The following is a 21,863-nucleotide window of genomic DNA, read 5'->3' as shown; positions in this document are numbered from 1 at the left end:
ATACTGGGGTGTTGTGTAGAACTCAAGTGATGGGTCCTAGTGTCATGGTTTTTCTCACAGACCGTGCTTTATGGGTTGCAGAGTTGTAATAAAGGCAAAAGGTGGAACTAAATTAACTCACAATGAGTTAGGTAGGAGCACTATCATGCTAGTTGAAAGCTAGCTAAAAGAACAGGGGCCATGACAATGGATCAAGGTGAGAGGATGTGCCTAGAAATACCACCTCCTCTATCCCTACTTTCTTACCTATAATCCAAGTCCAAGACCCACGCCTGTCTTGACAAGATGCACCAGGGAACCATTTCAGACAGTCTCACCACGACTATCGGGGTAGCCATGAAATTCTAAGCAGATCCAAGTCTAACTGTCATCTTTGTGGACAATGAACTCACCAAACACAGTCAGACGAAAGAGCTGAGTATGTACACCTCAGGAGAGATGGTCTAGTTGTATTAATGTAAAAACCAAGGATTGAAAGGAATTAGTTAGAATGGTGCCCACAGGTATCATTAGGAGTAATGGGAGACAATTAAAAAAAAAAAAGTAGTTCAGGATGAATGCCAGGAAAAAAAAAAAACCTAACTGGCTGACACATATATGGGGCTGTGTAATAGTCTGCCAAGGAAATGACCAATTGCTATAATCTGGGATGTTTAAAAACATATTGGCTAAATAATAGACTAGATTCCCCTTCCCCTTGGTAAGGACAGGATCTTCCACCATTGAGTTTTGACGTTGGTTTCAAAGGGAGTAGGATCAGTCTCTTCCTTCCTGATTCTATGCTGAGAAATATACTGTAATGATAGCCTAATACTGGGAGGCCGTGAGAACTACTGGAGAGAGTATTAGGTTGGAACTCAGGAGAGTTAGTGTCTATTCGCAGCTCTGTTCCTGTCATGCTGGCTAAACCAGAGCACATCATGTTCCCTCTCTGTCTCTAGCTGTCATGTTAATTATGCTACTGCTTTGTTAAGTGCTCTGAGATGTATGAAGAGGGTTATAACAGAGCTAGGTATGCAGAAGGAGAAGACGACAGCACACCAAACTAATAATAAAAACTGTCATGGGACGGATGCACCCCTCCTCTCTGGGCGTGGGGCACTGACAGCGTACCCCCCGCCATTACATCACATGGGCTGTGCCACACATCCTAGTCATGCTGACGCACATCTGGAGTCGACAGAGGTTCCTCTGGGCCACAGGGAAGCATAGCCTAGTAGCCAGAGTCAATACAGAGCAGCCCCTTGTCACGAGGCAGAGTGGGCCAATGGCCAGTACCATTGTTCCCTGTAAGCTGGGCACTTGTGCAGACGCTCAGAAGAGATTCCAGTGCTGCCCAGCTGATTAGCAGAGTGCCCACAGGTAGGTTTTGTTTTTCTACTGGTGGTGTACATTCGCACATGCCTCAGTGCGTGTTAACAAAATTTATTCTGCACATGGATGGAAAAAATCTCCACATGGGTGGAAAAGATTACAGGGAGCATTGGCCAGTACTCCAGGACAGGAGGGGGTTGCTACTGCTGGGGTGGGAGCCCAGCTTGCTGGGGGGCCCAGGCCCACCCTCTTCTACTGTGTCCTGACCTAGGGCCCCAACAGTGGCAGAGAGGTCAATCATTGGGTCAACAGGGAATTCCACTGAAAGATGTTTTCTCATTCAGGTGGGAGATACCACTTGCGCACCCTCCCTGGGTCACTTTCTACTGTGTCCTTTGTTGGAGGGGTGTCTCTGGGGTGGTGGGAGCTCCTCAGATACCAGCTGCACTCTCCCTAGGGCATCTGCGGGTGTCTGAGGGCTTCCCTGGACATCAGTCTCCAACTCCTGGGGCCCAGGCTCCAGGCTGAGCCAGTGCAGGGGCTAAAGCAGCATGTCCTTCCTACTCAGCAGTCTGGTCAGGCCGAGCTGGGCTACTCCCTTTCATGCTGGTTCCGTGGGCGGCAGGTAATCGAGGCAAGGGAAGGCACTGCCTTCCCACAAGGACCTGGGTGGCCCTGCCCACACCCAGCTGGGAAGGCTGGGGCACCAGCTGTGGTGCAGCTGCATCCTGACCATTGCTCCAGCCTTCTGGGAAGGCTGGAACCCAGAGCAGCTGCCTAGCTGCTCCATAACCGGGGTGGGGCCAGGGCCAGGACTAGGGCTGCAGCTCCGTGGCTGCCCAGCTGCTCCCAGGGCCGGACCTGCAGCCACAGCTGCCCAGCTGCTCCCAGGGCTGGGGCCAGGGCTGCGCAGCTGCCAGGCTGCTCTGGGAACTGGGGCTAGAGGAAACAAAGGCTGCCTCACTCTGCGAGCTGGGGCGGGAGGGCAGCAGGAGGGCTGGGAGGGTGCGATAGCCTTGGCTGGTGGGGGTGCAGGCCTGGGGGACAGTTGGCATGGAAGGGGAAAGCTGGGGCATGCCTCCCTAAGCCTGGCCTTCACTCACCACCCACGACTGTGGCAACTGGAGTATACCCAGCAGTGTTGGTGGAGCAGGGCTGCTGCAGCTAAGAGCACTGCCATAACCCCTCCAGCCCCAGTGCAGGACCAGTTTCACCCATCAGAAAACAAATCTTGTAAAAATTCCACTCTCCCAAACCCCATTACAACAGCCATCCTTCCACCAGCCCGCAGGGCAAAGGCCACTGAGAAGCCCCAGAATCTACAGGGTAGCACTCGTAGGGGCTTTGCGTAGCACGCTATAGACTCGCAGCTGAACCTATTTCATGTTCCAAGGGAACAAACATTCCCTGCGACCCTGGCTCATGTTACAGTTCCGAGCGGCATGCCTCGTGTCAGCCAACTGTGGGGGTCATTCTGAGGAGAGCGAACAGGGCGGCTTGCAAGCTCCTGGGGGTCACTTTCAACTACTAGCACAAGCTGGTATTTTTAGACCTCATATTCCTGGCCAGAGCTTTCATTTTGAGCACGTATGAGCACAGAGAACACGGCAGGGGGAAAGCAGAAGCACGAAGGCTGTTTGAAGAAACTAATTGGAGAATGAGGGGAGAAGTGAATCACAGACTATGCAGGCTGTCCAAGCATTTGATGGGTTAGGAATGTGTGGAGGCGTTTAAGAGGGAGGTATTACCCTCCATTTGTTCACAGGCTTTTAGCTGTATCTCTGCGCGAGAGATCAGAGAAGCAGTCATCCTCATGTAGGCTAGTGACATTCAGAAAGAATGAGCCAGGACTATACAGGTGGGGCTGTTACTAAAACCTGATTTATAATTGTCATTGTCATCATTTTAATGACAACAGCAGATAAACTGCAGAGAGTATGAAGGCAATTGAGAAAAGATATGTTTGAAGTATTTGGACTGGGACTCAGATCTGGGTTCAACTCCTGCTCTGCCACTGATTTCCTGTGTTACCCTGGACAAGTCACTTAATTTTCCTTAGCTTTTGTTTGTCAGAAGCTGGGAATAGGCAACAGAAGATGGACCACTTGGCGATTACCCGTTTTGTTCATTCCCCTTGGGTCCCCCGTCATTGGCAACAATCAGAAGACAGGGTACCGGGCTAGATGGACCTTTGGTCTGACCGTGTTCAGCCATTTTTATGTTTTGTTTTTCTGTTTTCCAATACAAAATGGAAAAAATTATGCTCTCTCTCTGTCTATTTAGATTGTAAGCTATTCCAAGCACGGACTGTCTCCTATCTGTTTGTTCAGTGAGATCCAGATCTCAGCTAGGGTCTCTCTATACCCTGAGAACATAAATAATAACGCCGTGAGCTACTCCTTTGCTATTCATCAAATTAAAAAGAGATTCAATCAAAAACTGAAGTTAGTCCCTTGAGAGCCCAACCCTGCCTTCTTTGCACAACCCCACACCTACAAAAGTGACTGAGAATTGCCTGTGCACAAAGAAGGCAGGGCTGAAAATCACACATGCATCATATATCATCACTTGGGCAGAGGGCCTGTTTGTTAGATGATCCTTACCCAGGTCCCCATGGGCGGCCACCACAATCCTCCCATTTAAAACAAGCCAGACTGCCACAGCCAAGAAAGCTGAGTCACTTTTCCTTTCTTTCGTGTTCTTTCCCCTCCTCCCTGTCCTATTGTCCTCTGTGGTGCTGTCCCACGTGGGTGGGGGAAGAACATGGGCTCCCCTGAGCTTGCCGCTCCATTCTCTGCTTCAAGCAAGATCAGCTGGTTATGACCTGGTTTTTTTTCCAGCTATTATAAGGGTGTGGTGGGGAGCTCTGCCCTTCTTTCATACAAGGCACACGGTCTTGCCTGGGCAAGTGGTTTATTTTGTGCTGGTTTGAAGAACAGCCAATAGCTTTAAGAGCTGGCTGATCATTCTAATACCAGAGTATTTGCTGCTGTCAAAGAAACAAAGTCAGGCCTTCCTGCTTCTTGGCCGACGAGGACCACTGGCAGCAGAATCATTGTGGTTCTGCTGCAGGCATCATGCTATCAGGAGAACACAAACACTCTCTGCAGAGTGCCCTGTTCTTCACAAGTTCCCTACTCCCTGGCACATATGGGCAGGTGACCACACATCCTGTATTTAAAGGGACAATCCTATATTTAAGCCCTCCTGCAGGTATCTTGGTTTCTTTCATAAAATCTGACAAACTGTCCCCTATGCTCTGTATCTCTCATTACCACTACAGGTGGGTCCTACTGCTGGCCAGATCCCTGCTTCCCAGCCAGCCATCCACCCATGGTGAGTTGGGGGAGAGGCCCGGTGGCTAACAATGGGGATAGGTATGCAAGGCTGGTGGTGGGGAAAAGATATCACATGCAGGGTTGGCCAATCCCCTGGTCAGTCCATCAGCACAGCTCCTGCTGCATGCCAGCCCTTGGCTAGCGGTGCCCAACCCTCTGTCTTGTTTCTGGCCAGCACTAGCTCTGTGCTGCAAGCTACGGTGGTTGGTGAGTATGGCTAGGTGCCAGGCAGCAGTTTGTGACGTGTCATCTCTGCTGTCCAGCCCCTGAGCCTTCACATGCTTCCCCCCACTCGCTGTCTTATCCCTGCTCAGCCCCTTCACCCAGCAGCTCTGCTGCTTTTCCATACCCCCACCTGGCACACACACCCATAAGGGGCATATTCCGCTCCCAGCATTGTGCGGAGAACCAGCCCGTGGGCAGAGCATTCAGCTAACCAACAGTCTGGTTGGGAGGCTCCTTCCTCCCCCATTGGCTCTGACAAAGCCCCACAGAGAGCCTCTCCACCCCTCAGCTAAGCTCTGGAGTGCCAGTAGTGAAGTGATTTCCAGCCTGTTTAAATTCTGAGCCTGCAGGCCCCACAGCAGGCCCTGGGATAGGAGCTTAGCTTGCCACTTCACCCACCCCCTCCTCCATGTCTTGCCCTAAGAAGTGAGGGGCTGCTCCGTCCCTTGCTGAGCCACCTCTCTGGCCAGGTTAGTTGAAGCCCCTGTTCTGGACCCTGGTGTACAATGCATTCTTAGGGTGTAACCCCTTCCTGCCCACACTGTAGTTAGGGACAGGAGGCAGCTGGGTTGCAGCGGTGGCCAGCAGCAGGCTGGATGTGTTAGCTGCTTTTTGACACTACGTAGGCAGAAAGGGACAAGGTTCTTCCAGCACTGGGGTAGGGGGGAGTGGAGAAAAGAGATGATCTCTCTGAAGACATAAGCCAGGTCATCCCTTCTTCCCTTTTCCTCACCTACAGCTGGATGCAGGTCCTTTCCCTTCCATCCTGCACAGTGCTGAAAAGCTGCAGCTGGCCACGTTCTGGTGTGAATCCTGGCAGAAATTGTAGGGACGTAAGTGACTCTGTGTTCCCCCCCCCCCCACCCACCCACACACACACACACACTCACTGCCTTGGGAAGATATGGCACCTGGTACCACGACAGGCTACTCTGTCCCTGGGGCCCAGGCAGGCCTGGAGGTTGGAGAGTCCTGGGCAGGTAGGACTGGGTTAGTGGGTCACACCCTCCCCCCACCCTCCCTCGTGCAAGAGATGTATAAAAACGTGTGCATGTGACTTCTTCCCATAGATGAGTCGCTCCTCCCCCATGAAACCTGAAACCTTAAAGATAAAGAAGGTAAAAAGAATCCAGTTCAGCAGGTATTTTTTTCACTTATTGTTGATCTGAACTTTAGTTCTGATGAAGTGCTGTTGAACTCACTTGAATACAAGTACAAGTAATTTTACCAAATATCCCATATTCAACACAGAAAAATATGGTCATCCTACATATGGGATAAGGGGCGTACACTATGGGTTGATTGAGAAGGGGTGGACATGCCATGTTGTGGCTACACCATCACTAGAGTGACTTTCCCCTTCCCCTTCATGAGTGCCTAACAATCCCGTGGCAACTACAGCAACTTTTGGTCAAGTACAGCAATATTAGGGAAGTATTTAATCTACGTTTAGAAGCCTTTGATTTAACCTAGTAGCTGGAAACAAAGAGGAGCTAGCACCAGGTGACCAACCAGCTCTGAGCACACTACCGGCAAGTGCTCTGTGGAACTCAGCTTGGAACCTCTGATGGGGAACGTGAAACGACAACATTTATGGTTAAAGGTCAGAGTCAGTGTGAGAGGTGGGTGGTGGAGGGAGAAAAATTTAACGCGAACTCTGCCCACACACTCAAACTCTAACCACGATCTCAGAGTAAATGTGGAACACCTCTACTAACACGACTAGTAGTGCAACAGTGACAGCGTTGACATTTTATGCAACTGCCACCGTATGGCTTCATACTCAGCACCCTTCTGAGCTGAATGGGGGAGGTCAAACCTCACAGGTCTACCTCCTATGTCTACCTCCTATGTCCTTGGGCTCAGAAAGACAGCAATGGATCCAATCATGGGGAGAAGATTATCTTGGCAACCACAAAGACTTGAAGTTAGGGTGCAACCTTCAGCAGGGGTCCATCAGCAGACCTCTAGGTTCCTCTATTTTATTAATGGATGGGGCTGCATCAGAAGTGCTAGTCTGGCATAACTAACCAGTATCAGGAAAACTGGAGCTCTATTTATGAGGATAATCCCCACCCCCTTTTCTACCCACCTACCATGATGGTGTGATTCGGGAACTTGGCATGGACATTTTTTACAAATTCCACAAAGTGTTCTGAATATCCATTGGCCACATCCAAGCAGATGTACTTGATAAGAGGAATGGCCTCCAGGATACTTGTCAGCCTATCCAAGTCAGCCTTCCCACTGCCTGAGCTCACTGCTACATGCTGGAGAGAGACAGAGAAGAGAAATTACCAACAGCTCTTAGGCCGTGGCCACACTAGCCCCTCCCTTCAGAAGGGCTATGGTAATGTGGCACTTTGGAATATGCTAATGAGGTGCTTCCATGAATACACAGTGCCTCATTAGCATAATGGCAGCCATATGCGCTTCGAAACTGCTGGTTTTGAAATGCACGACACCCATGTAGCTGGGGCCTTTCGAAATGACCCCCCCCGATTTCAAAAGCCCGTTCTTCCCATTTGGTTTTGGTTTTGAAATGACCTCCCTCATTTCAAAAGGCCCCAGCGACACGGGTGGCGTGTACTTTGAAACCGGCAGTTTCAAAGGGCGCGTGGCTGTCATTATGCTAATGAGGCACTGCGCATTCATGGCAGCACCTCACTAGCATATTCCAAAGTGCCACATTACCACAGCCCCTTCAAAAGGAGGGGCTAGTGTGGCCACAGCCTTAGAGATCAGACAAATGCACAGTTCTCACATCTATTCCAACCACCCTGGACAACCTTGCATAGTTTCTAGCATGGGTTTCTATTAAGTGCTCTATTATGTAAAACCATACAGAAATAAATACCACAGCTAGGCCAAACAAAAGAATCAGTTACCTATACTTTGTTTTAAGGTTCTTCTTCAGTACAACAGTAGTGGCATATTATAAACCCTACTTACATTTAAACTATCTATAATCTAATGTGAAAAGTATCTTCATGTATAAAGTGGGTTCCTTCAAGGGCCATGATTATCAGAGGCCGCGTCTACACGTGCACACTACTTCGAAGTAGCGGCGCCAACTTCGAAATAGCGCCCATCACGGCTACACGTGTTGGGCGCTATTTCGAAGTTGAAATCAACGTTAGGCGGCAAGACGTCGAAGTCGCTAACCCCATGAGGGGATGGGAATAGCGCCCTACTTCGAAGTTGAACGTCGAAGTAGGGCACGTGTAGACGATCCGCGTCCCGCAACATCGAAATAGGGGGGTCCGCCATGGCGGCCATCAGCTGAGGGGTTGAGAGACGCTCTCTCTCCAGCCCCTGCGGGGCTCTATGGTCACCGTGTGCAGCAGCCCTTAGCCCAGGGCTTCGGGCTGCTGCTGTGGCAGCTGGGGATCCATGCTGCATGCACAGGGTCTGCAACCAGTTGTCGGCTCTGTGGATCTTGTGGTGTTTAGTGCAACTGTGTCTGGGAGGGGCCCTTTAAGGGAGCGGCTTGCTGTTGAGTCCGCCCTGTGACCCCGTCTGCAGCTGTTCCTGGCACCCTTATTTCGATGTGTACTACTTTGGCGTGTAGACGTTCCCTCGCAGTGCCTATTTCGATGTGGTGCTGCCCAACGTTGAAGTTGAATGTCGACGTTGCCAGCCCTGGAGGACGTGTAGACGTTATTCATCGAAATAGACTATTTCGATGTCGCTACATCGAAATAAGCTATTTCGATGTAGTGTGCATGTGTAGACGTAGCCAGAGTTGCCCAGATCAACAGAAGCATAGAAACCCCAACCAGTTTGTGTAAATCCAAATAGAGTTAAAAACTTTGGGGATCCCCTTGAGAATAGGGGTTGGACCTGTCAGTTTACCCAGTCCTCCCTGAATCTACCAGCATGAACAAGCACTTTTTCCTCACTAGTCCTTATTATGGCTTAATTCTCACAGAAAAATAGCTTCCACAGTTGCTTGCCCACAGAACCTCCGCGGAGATCCAAGCCTACAGAGCAAGGCACCATTTAAGCATCAGAGGACAGTACTGCAATCGCTGTCCAACACAAAATGTGCTTTCAATCTACCAATAAGATATGTAACTAAGTGCCAAAGTGTTCGGATATACTATATTCCCTTGAGCCGCTCTCCACCCCAATACTATATCATATCTATGAAAAAAGTTGTTGAACCTATCTGATAAGTTGGCCTTCAAGCAAGCCCCTCGTAATTAAAATATCATTTAAAAATGAGCCACAGGTAATGAAATACCTTGTGCAATGTCAAAACAACAGTACCATGGGTATTATTTTCCATGAACAAATTACTTTCATAACCCTGCATGGGCTGCTTTAAGGCAAGGCAGAATGAGTTTACAACATGGGAATGTACCTCAAGGCATTCTGGGTGATTGGCTGCAAACAGTTTCCATTCTTCCAGAGAATAATGCTTGTGAATAGCAGTGAACATAGCATGCTAGAAAAAGGAAACAAGCAAACTGATATTAACATCCAAATTAGTCAGCTCTCCTTTTTCCGTTTCAGTGAGAGTTCAAAGTGGCTAGCACCTTGCAGGATCAGCTCTGAACAAGCAATAAGCAAAATATGCAGTTATACCATGTAGTCTCCATTTCTTCCTCACTCTGCATGTGTTGTGAATCATGAGGATAGAGGCCAATTAGCTAATGAGATCTGACTGCAGTAGCTGTATTAGATTAGCTGCAAAGATTTTGACTACGCATGTTAATCAGATTTCTCTTACATACTGCACAATTTATATATAGAAACAACAGAGAAGCAATTACTCTTTCATACAAGGTTGTAATGTCACCTAAGGCAGCAGTTCCCAAACTTTTCCCGGTCATGGAACACTTGGACGTCACAGCGCTCTTGGCGGAGCACTTTACCTTTTTTACATCATCATACTAACCATGAGGAACATTGCTTCCCTGAGAACAGGGAAGAGACCGCCATTACTCAGTTTCAATGGCGGAATACTTTGCCATAGCTCACGGAACACCAGTGTTGCTCCAGAACATAGTTTGGGAACCACTGACTTAAGGGTTTTGATAACATCAACTTCACCTACCCCCCGACCTCCGGAGGCTGACCTCAACTAGCTATATGAAGGTAAAATGCAATTGTGCCTTGTGCCCACAAGGATTTTACATGCAGAGCACTATCTTGGGTTAGATAACTTGATGTGACAAAACACCTCTTGTTGCAGAGAAGACAGTCTTAAGATTTTACCATCATGTTCCTGATTTTAGGACAGTGGTTTCTCTTGGCGCCCCACCCCTCTAGGCACATGTCTGAGATATGCAATTGTCTACGTTTTTGTACAATGTTCTTTAAGCAAACAAATGGTTTCCCGGCTTTTGTAGAGAAAAGTGAACAGCAGCACTTACTTTGGTCATCACCTTTGCCATTTCAAATGTGCCCACCGTGTCCATGTTTGCCACCATAATGGGAATCCCTGTATATGTTTGCTGGGAGTTGCGGAATGTGAAGGTACGTGTTAGATCTACCTGTGAGGAACGAATACAATCTCTGGTGAAAACTTTTATACCAACAGTGATTGTGCACCATTATATATGGTGTAGAGACAACAAGTGTATTGCCACTGATTTCAACCAGAGCAGATTCAACCAATCTCTTAGTCATCCTGGCAGTAATCCAGCTCCTTTACATGCTAGTGTTTGCTTTGATTGAAAGCATTTCACCTTTTGCCTTCCAGCTGAGAACAAAAATGTCACTGAAAAAGGTATTTTGCTTATGATACGGAGAAGAGTCTTGCTGATGCAGAGGAAATAAAGCTGGGTGGGGGAAGGAGGTAGGGAAGAAATCAAAATGGGAAGCGATAAAAGGAAATGGGAACAGGAAGGGTCAAGATGATTTTGAATTATTTTATAATACGCTCAGAATTATGCTATAAAAAACTGAAGGGCAAAGTGAGGGCTGGGGACTTAAACTCACAATTTATAGTGCCTTCTGACCACCTCCAGAAAGGTCAGGAGCAAACAGTTCCTGGGCCACATATTGACAGGAATTTCTGTCCAAAAACGTAGACCAATTATAATTACTTAAGTACCATATGCACTTCTATACTGTCCTTTACAATGAGGTGCCTTTACCATACCAGCAATGTAAAGGAATCAATATTTTTAGACCTTTTTTTAAGACTCCTGGGGGAATTTTCTAGAGATAATGGAACAATTCACTAAGCAGGCAGGCTGCTACATTCTGCCTTGCCTGAGTGGTCAGAGGCTGCCCCACACTTACCTTCTTAGGAACACACCCAAAGCCCTGCCCCTCCACTCTGTGTGCAGTGCAAACACGGACTCTCTCTCTCATACACATGAAGTCATTTTTCTGCAATGAAGCAAAGACCTCTGCAAGGAACCACGAATTCTGTGCCTGTGCAGTGATTCAGAATTCATCCAGGAATAACACTAATCAGTGCTCCCTTAGTTTTGCCTACAATGAAATTTAGACTCAGGCAGACCTGGTGGAGCACTGGTCTCTGTGCCATATGACTATTATGACAGACTCAAACACAGCTAATATTCTCTGGTATGACCAATATTAATTTCAGCTCCCATCTCTGCTCAGCAGGTGACATGTGACAAAACCACCTTCACCACAGTTGGCACTAAGCCCCTGGTTGACACACTCAGCAGAGGGCCCAGGGACAGCATAAACGGGAGGCTGCACCGCTCTCACTCTTACAGGTCACTCCAATTTCAGGCTGAGACACACTTACTGGACAATGTTTGGGAAGCATACACTGTTACTTGGCTGTGCGGGATTTAATTCTGGGCGCCTTCTATTTTGAGAGTCGCCAGAGCAGCATCTTTCAGAAAGACCAGTTATTAGTGGGAAATTGTAAACCAAAAGACGTCTAGATTTGTTGACCAATAACTAGAAATAAAAAGTCAATACTAGCTACATTTTTATTAGACAGAACTGGTGTGGGAACTTCCTCCACTTCTCCCCAGTCCCATTCTCCATCCATTCCACTGTAGTTTAAACAAATACAACTACCAAAATAATTGAAATCAATGTGATTAGATGGTGTTGTTTTAATAAATAAAATATGCAGAATTTTAAAATATTATGTGCAGAATTTTTAATTTTTTGGTGCAGAATTTCCCCATGAGTATCCATGTGAATGTTGCTCTTAATGATCCAGCAGATACTCGGCTCTCTCCCCTTCCTGATAAGACAGAGTGGGGGGGTGGAGGGAAAAAAGGGAAGAAAATACATTGTCCTGTGAACTGTCTCCTCCCTGGGGGAAAGCTAAGAGGAACGAGCCATTGGCTCAGGCTCTGAGCTCTAGTGGTCAAAGTGAAAGAAGGACCCTCTTCCATCAACCACATTGTCTGTGCAGGGAGGTCAGAGAAGAAGAGATATCAGCCAGTGGCCCAGGTCCAACAGTATACTTGGGTCTGCCGACTGCTAGACCTGAATGCCCCCAGGTGTGCCCAAATGCAAATGTTGGGACCAATGCACATCTCTGCTTCTCATGAATAACTACAGTGAGAACATGGATCCACTGCAAGGAGGACACCCACAACCAGATCTCATACTAACAGCTCCCGGTTGCACCCAGCTCAGGTTTGATTTCTAATCTGTGCTGCATCAGATAGTCTGTAGCTAGCAAGGTCCTGGCCCTTGCAACTCTCCTTCCCCTCCCAAAGGTACACCTTTGTTTCAAAATTTGAATTTGAGCTTCTGAAGATTTGGTTCCCTCTTTCTAAGGTGACAAAGAGAGGGCAAATTGACAAGACAAAAAAAAGATACTGCAGACCAGCTATGGAAAGGAATATATACTGTCCAGCTTTCCATGCTGTGCTGCACTACACTGTCTGGCTGTGAAGGTGACTTACTCCACCTACAAGGTGACATGCTGTCTCTGTGAAGAATAACACATTCAAACTGCACAGCCAGGCACTGTTAATTTAAACTTCAAAGCAGCAGCTTGTTGGGTATCAGGCACTGTAGTAAGCAGCCTCTGTCTCCTTGCCAGAACTATTTATTTATACTCCTGTTTTGAAGCAGGACTGAGGCTGTCTGTTTCAGATTTGGCTCTCACAGACACTGTCAGTTTCTCTTGCTGCAGGCTCAGTGATGGTGTCCAATTTCTTAACCTTCATCAGCTTTCCACAAACTCTCATGACATGCACTTTTGTCATGTGAAATGCCTTTAACTGTTCATCATGCTCTCCTGAGATAACCCTCCCATACCAGCCCTGGTTTATCTAGCTTTAACCTGTCCCTGCAACCCCTCCTTCCCACACACATGCACACCTAATATACAAAACACTGCATTACAAGGGAAGGGATAAAAGGGGTGACAGCTCTGTCCCAGAGCCCATAGCTCCCACTGTTTGTCTGGCCATTAATGGAATTTTAAAGAAAAATCTCCATGCTGAAAATGGTCAAAGGTGATCCTGGCTTATGAGGGAAGACATAAAAAGGGCAATAAGTAAATTAGCCTATGATATCATTACTGGGTTGGAAAGGAATACTGTTCAAGTCATCATCCAATTGAGAAGGATTTGTTCATCTTATTCCTGGATTCTTCTTCCTGACATGCTTCTGATTTGATTAGCTCTCACAATTCCTGTCCAGAATCAATCTGACCACCTCGACTTTTGACTTCTTGGCCTGTAGGGTTCCCTCTAATTTTTTTCCATACGTGAGCAGAATAAATTTTGTCATGCACCAAAGCATGTGGGGATGTGCACCACCAGTAGAAACACATGCTGCTGGCTGTGGGTGTTATGGGCACTCTGTTAATCAGCTAAGCAGCACCTGAATCTCTCCTGGGGGACAGGCCAAGCGCTCTGCTTTACAGGGAACACTGCTCCAGACCCCTTTCTTCTCACAACCTCCTTCACCCCTTGTTGAATGCTGGATTCTCCCTCCCTTCTCCAACCCAATGGGTGGCCACATTGATCACATGGTATTTCATGGCTGGGGTGACGGAGTTAAATAAGGTGGCTGGTGTCACAGCAGAGGCAGCCATGTTTGTTGGAAGTTCACAGAGATGGGAAGTTCTGCTGGGGGGGGTTCCATAAGCAGTGCTCAGGCTACAGAGAAAGACCCATGCAGCCTTAATGGAAATGCCTCGACTGGCAAGTAATGCCCCTCAGCCAGACTACTGAGCTCTGCGCATGCCGCAGCGGGTGAGCACCAAGCAGTGGCCATGCAGCTACAGCCCAATGCTGGCCAGGCTGCAGGGCTTCACATAACTGAGCAAGAAGGGGCCAGTGCTAGGCTGCCAGCTGCACAGCACCCCAGGCCTGACAGGCAGCAGAGGGCTGAAGCTAATTTTATAGTGGGGGGGGGGGGGGGCAGAGACCCACTGACCCAAAAGGTAAATCCTGTATGGAACTGAAACCGCTCCAAGCCCGGGTGCTGCCCCGCTGGGCAGAGCCAGTCCTAGGGCAGCAGGACCATACACACCTCCCCTCCCGCTCTGTTGGTAACGGGGGGCTTTTCATCAGCTCCCGTGGCCCCGGCTGGGTCTAAAGGCAGTTTCATGCCAGAGCACTGCCCGCCGGCCAGCGGGCCTCCGCCTGCTCCGCGCCAGGGAAAGCGCCGGCCTGGCCAGCCCAGGGGGGCGCTCTTTGGAACGAGCCCCCCGGGGGAAGGGACGCGTCCCGCGGCTGTTTTCGCGGCGCTGCAAGGGACCCCTCCCCCCCGGGAGGTCACCTCTCCCTCACCGCAGCTGCACCTGCTCGGAGGGCAAGGCGGCGCGGACAGCGGGCCGGCCGCTGGCGAGGTGGGGGATGAGCAGCAGCGGCGCTGCTCGCCGCCACCGGATCCCGGATCCCGCCTCCCCGACCGAGCGCATGGGCCGCACTCCACAGACTGTCCCCCCGCCCCGCGCCCCGGCAATACAGAACAAACCCGAGAAAGCGGCCACAGACCCCAATCCGCCCGGCTCGGCTCCCCCCACCTCGGCGCGGCTCTTGAGGCTGCTTCGCTTAGGCCGCAGCAGGACGTCCTTAAAGTCCAGTTTGAGGTCCGCGTCCACGCGGGGCATCTCGCTGTCCGGGAAGGGGGCCGCGTGCCGGGGAGGTGCCCCTCTCTCGGGGCCGCTGCCGCCTGCTGCCGCCGGGTATGGCTTGGGCGCGCAGAGCCCGGCGCTTTATTAGGACACGGGGCTGTTTTTAGCAGAGGCCCGGCGCGGTGGCAGCGGCTGCTCGTCCTGCCCTGCGCCTCCCCCCGCTCTCGCCGGCCCGCCTGGGCGGGTGACTACAAGCGCTGCCGCAGGGCGCCCCGCAGCCAGCCAGTGGGTGCCTGGGTAGGGAGCGGGCGTCACACGCCGCAGAGTACATGGAGCCCCTGGGATCGCGGTGGGAGCCCTGCAGCGCTACGGGCACGCCTGGGGGAAGCGGGAGCCCCAGGCCATGTGACCCAGCTCTCCCTGTACACACATCTCACAGAGCTGGAAGGGACCTAGGGAAGTCGAGTACAGTTCCGTGCCCTCTCGACAGGACCAAGCACCACCCCCCCCCCCCGTTCTCCTACATGCCCCAGATCCCTAAGGAGCCCCCCTCAAGGACTGAAGTAACAACCCTGGGTTCAGTAGGCCAATGCTCAAACCACCAAGCTGTATATAGCTGTGGCTAGTGGCTCGGTCAGGGCGCCCTGGTGGTGGGTTTAGGTATTTCCTGGGGCTTGTCTATACTTACAAGATTGACCTGCTGGGGTCCATCTACTGGAGTTCAGTTTTGTGCATCTGGGGAAGATGTGGCAAAATTGATATCTCTGGACTCAGCCATTGACCCCTGTGCTCCCCCCCCCGTAATGTTGAGAGGGACTGGGTTTACTCTCGCCATGGAATATCGAACACTTAGGTTCAATCTTCCACGGTGCCATTACGCAGGTGTGTTCTGGGGTCAATGTCGACCTCAGAGCTCCTTGCAAGCCAATGAGAATTAAGGAGTGCAGACTGGAGGAGCATCGGCATTCTGCAGTGAGGACAGGGATGAATATCGATGGCTGCAGAATTGATTTTTGGTACACAATTGGTGTACCTAAAATTGCATAGCAGCCATCGATATTCAATGTGAGCATAGACCGAGCCTAAGGAAAGTGGGTATAAGACTAAAGAGTCTCGGACTACACGAGGGAAGTAAGTTAATTCTGAGACGTTGATTCTAGCTACGCAAATCCCTTAGCTAGAATTGTGTATCTACTTATTTCCCTAGTACAGGCTTACCTTAGGGTTCATCTATACTTACTGGAAAATAAACATGGCGACAGTTGATCTTCAATTTCATGCACCTAGTGGGGCCAGACTAAAACCATGAGGGCTCCACCGTCAACCCCAGTACTCCTCAATGGTAAGAAGTAAGGGAAGTCAGCAGGAGAGTTTCTCTTGTAAACCTCCCGCTGTGGGGATGGCTAGAAAAATTGATTTAGGATACGTCAGCCCCAGCTACACAATTCTCCTAGCTGGATTTGCATATCTTAAATCAATGTTTTCCCCTGTAATGTAGCCCTGGCCTCAGCAACTGTTCTGTAGTAGATTCCTCCATTGATCTAGTTAGGGAACATCATTCCTGCCACGGAATGCTCAGACTTTACTCCCCTTATGCAGCAGAGGAAGACTGGCATCCTAATCTGTGCTTCGGTCTCACCACGCGTGTTGCTTGTTTCAAATGGAACAAGACCTCCTGCAAGTCACATTTTGTGTTTCCTTAAGTTTTTTTTGCAGCCTCTTCAGTTAAGATTTTGGGCAAACTGTGCTCTAGTTCCTTCAGCACTTGGCAGAATGCCTGACCCGGCTTCCTCCATTCTGAGGCAGTCATTCAACTTTAGGCTGCAGTGACTGGCCAGTCTCTTGTCCTTTTTTCTGACTGTTAGTTTCCCCCTTCTTTGACATTTCATTCTCTGCTCTCTGGGGCAGTGTTCCCTCTTTTTCCATCCATGTGTGGAATAAATTTTGTTGTGTGCGCTGGGACTTGTGCTGATGTGCACCACCAACAGAAACACACACTGCTGGGTGTGAGTGGCTGTTGGTGCTCTGCTAATTAAGTGGGAAATTCCTCCTCTTGCTGGCTATAGTTAATGTAGGCAGTGCCTTATGTAGCACAGGGAGTGACCTTCCTGCCAGTGGTGCACGTGTCCTTAAGCTCACTTGCAAGTAAAAGTGGAAGTAAGCCATCCTCCCGAATCTGGAACCCTACAAACTGTTAAGAAGCTCAACTCAGGACCTGACATTAGCAGTTACTCCCTATCTCTCTATAAAGGGCTGGCCAAAACCCTAGACCTGACTTGTGGTGCGAGTCAGAGGAGACCCACACTTTGCCACTCAGGTCTATATTTACCAGGCTGAATTGTGTTATAACTCCTTCCTGACTGGAGAAGTGATGGTGAGTGACATGTAGAAACTGTTATACAAACTGTTGTGTGTTTGTTCTATTAGAGGCCTGCAATCAGAGTAAAAATGTAGATTAAATTTGCAGCTGGTTGATTACAGACTACCAGTAGCACCATCTGGCATTTAAAGTTTCCTTTCTATGTACACCACCCAATTCTGGTGGGTGTGGGGTAAATTTGGCCCTATCTAATATTAATGAGTATGAAATTTGCTGTTTTTGTTTATTTAAAATATTAGGAACTGTTAGGCAAGGTTAAATTATAAAAGTTCCATAGCAAAATATTTGTACTTTAGGTCCATTCTGCTTCCACTAAGCTAGGCTCAGTACGTGCTTAACTGAGTGAAATTCTATAGCATGTGGTACAGAAGGTCAGACTAGTTCATCTGAGCAATCCTTTCTGGTCTTAAAGGTCTATTAAATTACTGAGCCAATAACAGCTTTGCCACTGAATTTGGTGGGAGCAATATAAAGCTTATGTTATCCCTAGCTGGAGAGTGGAGCATGATATTCATCACTAGCCTCCTTTTCCAAGGAAAAAGCAGGTTCATTGCAGAGCCACATAACACTGCCTTCATTATCTACAAGTATGACAGTCTAGTGTCATGGGAACCCACAGGCTTTATGAAAACTGCCTTATGCATCTGAATAACTCAAAGATGCTCTATGCAAAACAGGGCATGTAACATGTCATTTTGAAAGTTGTAATCCACTTAATTTATATATATTGTTGTGCATATGTCATTCCTGTATGTAAAATTAAGACTATGAAGTGTGAATCTGGTTTTAATTTAAGTATGCTAATATGGGCCAGTACTTTAAAGTGGTACTTTAATGGCTCAGTACTCCAACCAACAACCCATGAATGGTTTTATTTTCCTGTAAGCCCGAACAGTGGCTGGTCCTAGCAGTGGTGCTGGAACAGTTTGTTTAGCGTGGGTGTTGAGAGCCATTGAAGTGCACTGCAAAACCTGAATATAAGGGAAACCACTTTCTCACCCATAGTTCTAGCACCTATAGGTCCATTGAAAGACGTGTGACCATGCCAGCTGGTACTGGAATCCATCTTGAATCTAGTACTTTTCTGTGGCGATGGCGGGGACTGAAAAAGTGTTCCTGCCCTAGAGGAAAGCCTCTTTGTCTTCAGCTGACTTTTGAAATGGCCTCCCCACCCCAAAAGGATACACATGAAGAAACTTGGGAACAAAGAACTGTAGTGAAAAGGTGAAGACAAAGCTGCTGGAAAAAAGATCAACTCTGGCTTAAACCAAGAACAACTGTTTTAGGGTAAGACTTTGCATGTAAAAAGTTTCTTAATGGGTTAGAATTAGCTGGAGTGTTTTGTTTATTTTGACTTAGTAAGCTACTTTGATCTGTTTTCACTTGCAGTCACTTAAATCCTACCTTTTATACTTAGTAAAAAATTCTTTTTTGTTTAGTGTCAAGTCCGATGTATATAATTGTTCCCCCAACTAGGTAACAACCATTGTGCATATTTCTCTTTCATTGATAAAAAGGGTTGACCTTATGACCTTTCTCCCTGTAAAACTTTTACAGAGTCGTCATAATCGTCAACAGCCATGGGCTCAGCGCCCGTTAGTGTCCAGTGACTCCTTCACTGTTTCCTTCCATCTTTCCCTGTCCATTGTGGAGTGGCTTAGTTTTTGTAGACCAGATCTGCACCAATCTAGTAGAGCATCTAACCATTCTCTACAGAGTCTTCCTCTCCTATTTGAACCATCCATTATGCCGAATACCAGGATCTTGACTTTTCATTTGGTGTCCATTCTACAGATATGCCCTAACAGCTGCAACTTCCGTTGTATGATCTTCTGCAGCAGGTTCTCTTACAGCTGTATATTCCCATATAATTCCTCACTGGTGACCTTCTGCACCCATCCTATTCTCAGGATCTTAATATCTTAATCTTGTCTTGAACCCCAGTATCTTTGAATCTTTTGTTATCACCCATGTCTCAGATCCATACAACATGGCTCTGAATACACACATTTTCAAGACACTCACCTTTGTTCGTAAGCTAATCGCTTTGCTTTTCCAGATCTTATCCATCGTCTTCAAACTCACTCGTGCTTTTGCTGTTCTAGTTGCTGTTTCCTTCTGACAGTTTAGATCATGTCATGTTGCTCTGCAGATATATGAACGTCTCTATGTTCTTTAGTGCGATCCCATCTACACTAATCTTCCTTCCTATTTTTTTAATCTCCAAATAGAGTTGTTTTCATTTTATCAATGTGCCTAATCAGTCTGTACTGCTTCTCTTCCTCATTTAGTACCTGCACCATTCTCGCTAGCGTCTCTTCATTTTCCACAATGATAATTATATCATCTGCAAACCACAAGCTGTTAATTCTCATCCCATGCACCGATATCCCTTCTGCCTCTTCCTTGGTCTTGTCCATGGCTCTCTCTAGGTGCATGATGAAGATACTCAGCAATATCGGATCTCCTTGTTTCATACATCTCCTTTTTTCTAAACCAGCTTCCCAACTTTCATCATGTTCTCACCGCTGCCTCCACATTTCCATTGATATCCTTCAACAACCATATCAATCTGCTATCTACTCCATACAGCTCCAACACCACCCAAGCCACTTTCTGATCTCTACTGTCAAAGGCTTTCTGAAAATCGACAAAACAATTGTAGATGTTCTTTTGTCAAGTTTTCTCCGCTATCAGTCTTAGTGCCAATATTTGCTGTGTGGTACTTCTATTTTTCCTGAATCCTGCTTGCTCACACACTAGATGTTCTTCTGTTTGCAGTCTCAAGCTCTGTCAGTATCTTCATCAGCACCTTGCCTGGATGACTTGTTGGGGCAATCGTTCTGTAGTTCTTGCACTCCAACACGCTTCCTTTTTTGTGTATTGTCACTTGTCCATTCCTTAGCTGCCTTCCTCTCTTTCCATACTATATTACATAGCTGGTGTACGTCCTGAATCATAATTTCTCTGCTATATTTGACCATCTATCCTGTGATCTAATCATTTCCAGGGCTCTTGCTGTTCTTTAGTCATTCACTGCTCTTTCTGCTTCCTCCTTCGAAGTACTGGTGTCGCTCTCGATGCTCGGCAGAGACATCTCTTTCAGTTCTTCGATCAGTTTCTCTGAGACACTCAAATCCAACTGTACTTTGTACAGATCAGTGCAATATCTCATCCATAGCTGCACAGCTTTCTCCTTGTTTATGAGCACCTTGTCATTCTCGTCGTTGATCGCCATCTGCTTAGGCTGCCACTTCCTATTAATATTTCTCATCATCTTGTACACCTCCCTAGTCTTATGCTCACTGTAATACCTCTCTATATCATCACACGGCAGCTCTAGCCATTTCACCTTATCCATTCCGGCCACTTTCCTTACCTTGTTGTATTTCACCTATATTGCTGTTCCGCCCTCTCAGAAACATCGTGTCTGATCTTCAGTGCTCTCTTCTCTTGGACCAACTTCAGTATCTCCTGTATAATCCACTTCTTATTGATCTTCTTTTCTTCTGGAACCATCTGCTCAATTGCCTCTTCTATCACCATGGCTGTCTCTTCGACTCTGTTATCTAAGTCTTTCTCTGTGCCACATTCCTGATTATCTCTTCAAGCACTGCGCATTACGTATTCCCTATTTCTTCCTCACCTAGCCTCACCATGTCTCTTCTTTTCTTAAACTGTGTCTTATACTTTCTCTTGAGTTTCATCTTGATGTTTGCAATCACTAGAATGTGGCCTGAGTCTGCATCTGCTCCTGGGAAAGTTTGGCACTGCTGTACTGATGTTACCCATCTTCTTTTTATCAAGATCACATATATCATGTTCTTAGATTTTCCCGTCATTCTATCACCATGTCTACTTCCTATAGTCCTTTCGTTGGAATCTCGTGTTGTAGATCACCATCTTGTGTTCTGTAGCAAACTGTTGTAGTTTCTCACCTCGTTCAGTTTTTATTCCCTTTCCAAACCTTCCCATGACTCTCTCCCAACCTTCGTTATCTGCTCCAACCTTTGCTTTCCAATCTCCTTTTCTGTCTTTGGTATCTCCTCCGGTGTCTTTGTCAAGTATTTATAGAATAGCTCCATCTCTTCCTGCCTTCTGTCCAATGTGGGTGCATACATCTGAACGACTGAGAAGTTGAATGGTTTCGCTTTGAATCTTGCTGCCATCATTCTTGCACTCACCAGTTGGTACCCTAACCATGTTCCTCTAGTTCTTTTGCTAAGAAGGAATCCGACTTCTGCCTCATGCTTCATTTCATTCCCTGACCAAATGACTTCACAACTACACATATCTCCCAATGCCATCCAGTGCTTCTCCGCCAGTCCAAGTATATCGCATCAGTGTCTCTCCATCTCTTTTTGAAGCAGCTCTAACTTTCCAGTCACCCAGAGGAAGATGGATTTATTTGGGGGTTGGTTTCCTGGGTGCTATCAGCAGCCTTATAGCTGCATCCTCCCAGAGCTAAGGTGGTTCAGTGCTTGTGTTGCTCTGCAGGAGGCAGGAGCTCCAACTGTGTGCCTTGGCTAGGAGACACCAGAGCTTTTGGCCAAACAAGACCGGGTGGTGGGGAGCGCTGGAAGGCAGGAAGGTAGGCCTCTGTGGCTTGATCAGC

General features: G+C 47.9%; 1 protein-coding gene across 2 annotated transcripts in view; it reads right to left on the bottom strand.

Moving 5' to 3' along the window:
- The window catches only part of GMPR (guanosine monophosphate reductase), a 49,472-nt gene extending 34,215 nt beyond the window's left edge, over positions 1-15,257 (bottom strand). The window contains exons 1-4 of one of the 2 annotated variants that reach the window (XM_074987649.1): positions 14,818-15,257; positions 10,259-10,378; positions 9,244-9,327; positions 6,974-7,147 (exon numbers count right to left, since the gene is read on the bottom strand). In XM_074987649.1, the coding sequence (XP_074843750.1) occupies positions 6,974-7,147; positions 9,244-9,327; positions 10,259-10,378; positions 14,818-14,904 (465 nt within the window). In that variant the 5' untranslated portion in view covers positions 14,905-15,257. Of the gene's footprint in view, positions 1-6,973; positions 7,148-9,243; positions 9,328-10,258; positions 10,379-14,788 lie in introns of both variants that reach the window. The other variant, XM_074987650.1, reaches the window with a different exon arrangement.
- Between the last annotated feature and the right edge of the window lie 6,606 nt (positions 15,258-21,863).

This window comes from Carettochelys insculpta, chromosome 2 (assembly GCF_033958435.1).
Source record: "Carettochelys insculpta isolate YL-2023 chromosome 2, ASM3395843v1, whole genome shotgun sequence".
NCBI classification, from domain to species: Eukaryota; Metazoa; Chordata; order Testudines; family Carettochelyidae; genus Carettochelys; species Carettochelys insculpta.
The sequence above is the reverse complement of the archived record's forward strand: the minus strand, read 5'-3'. Positions and strand labels throughout refer to the sequence as shown.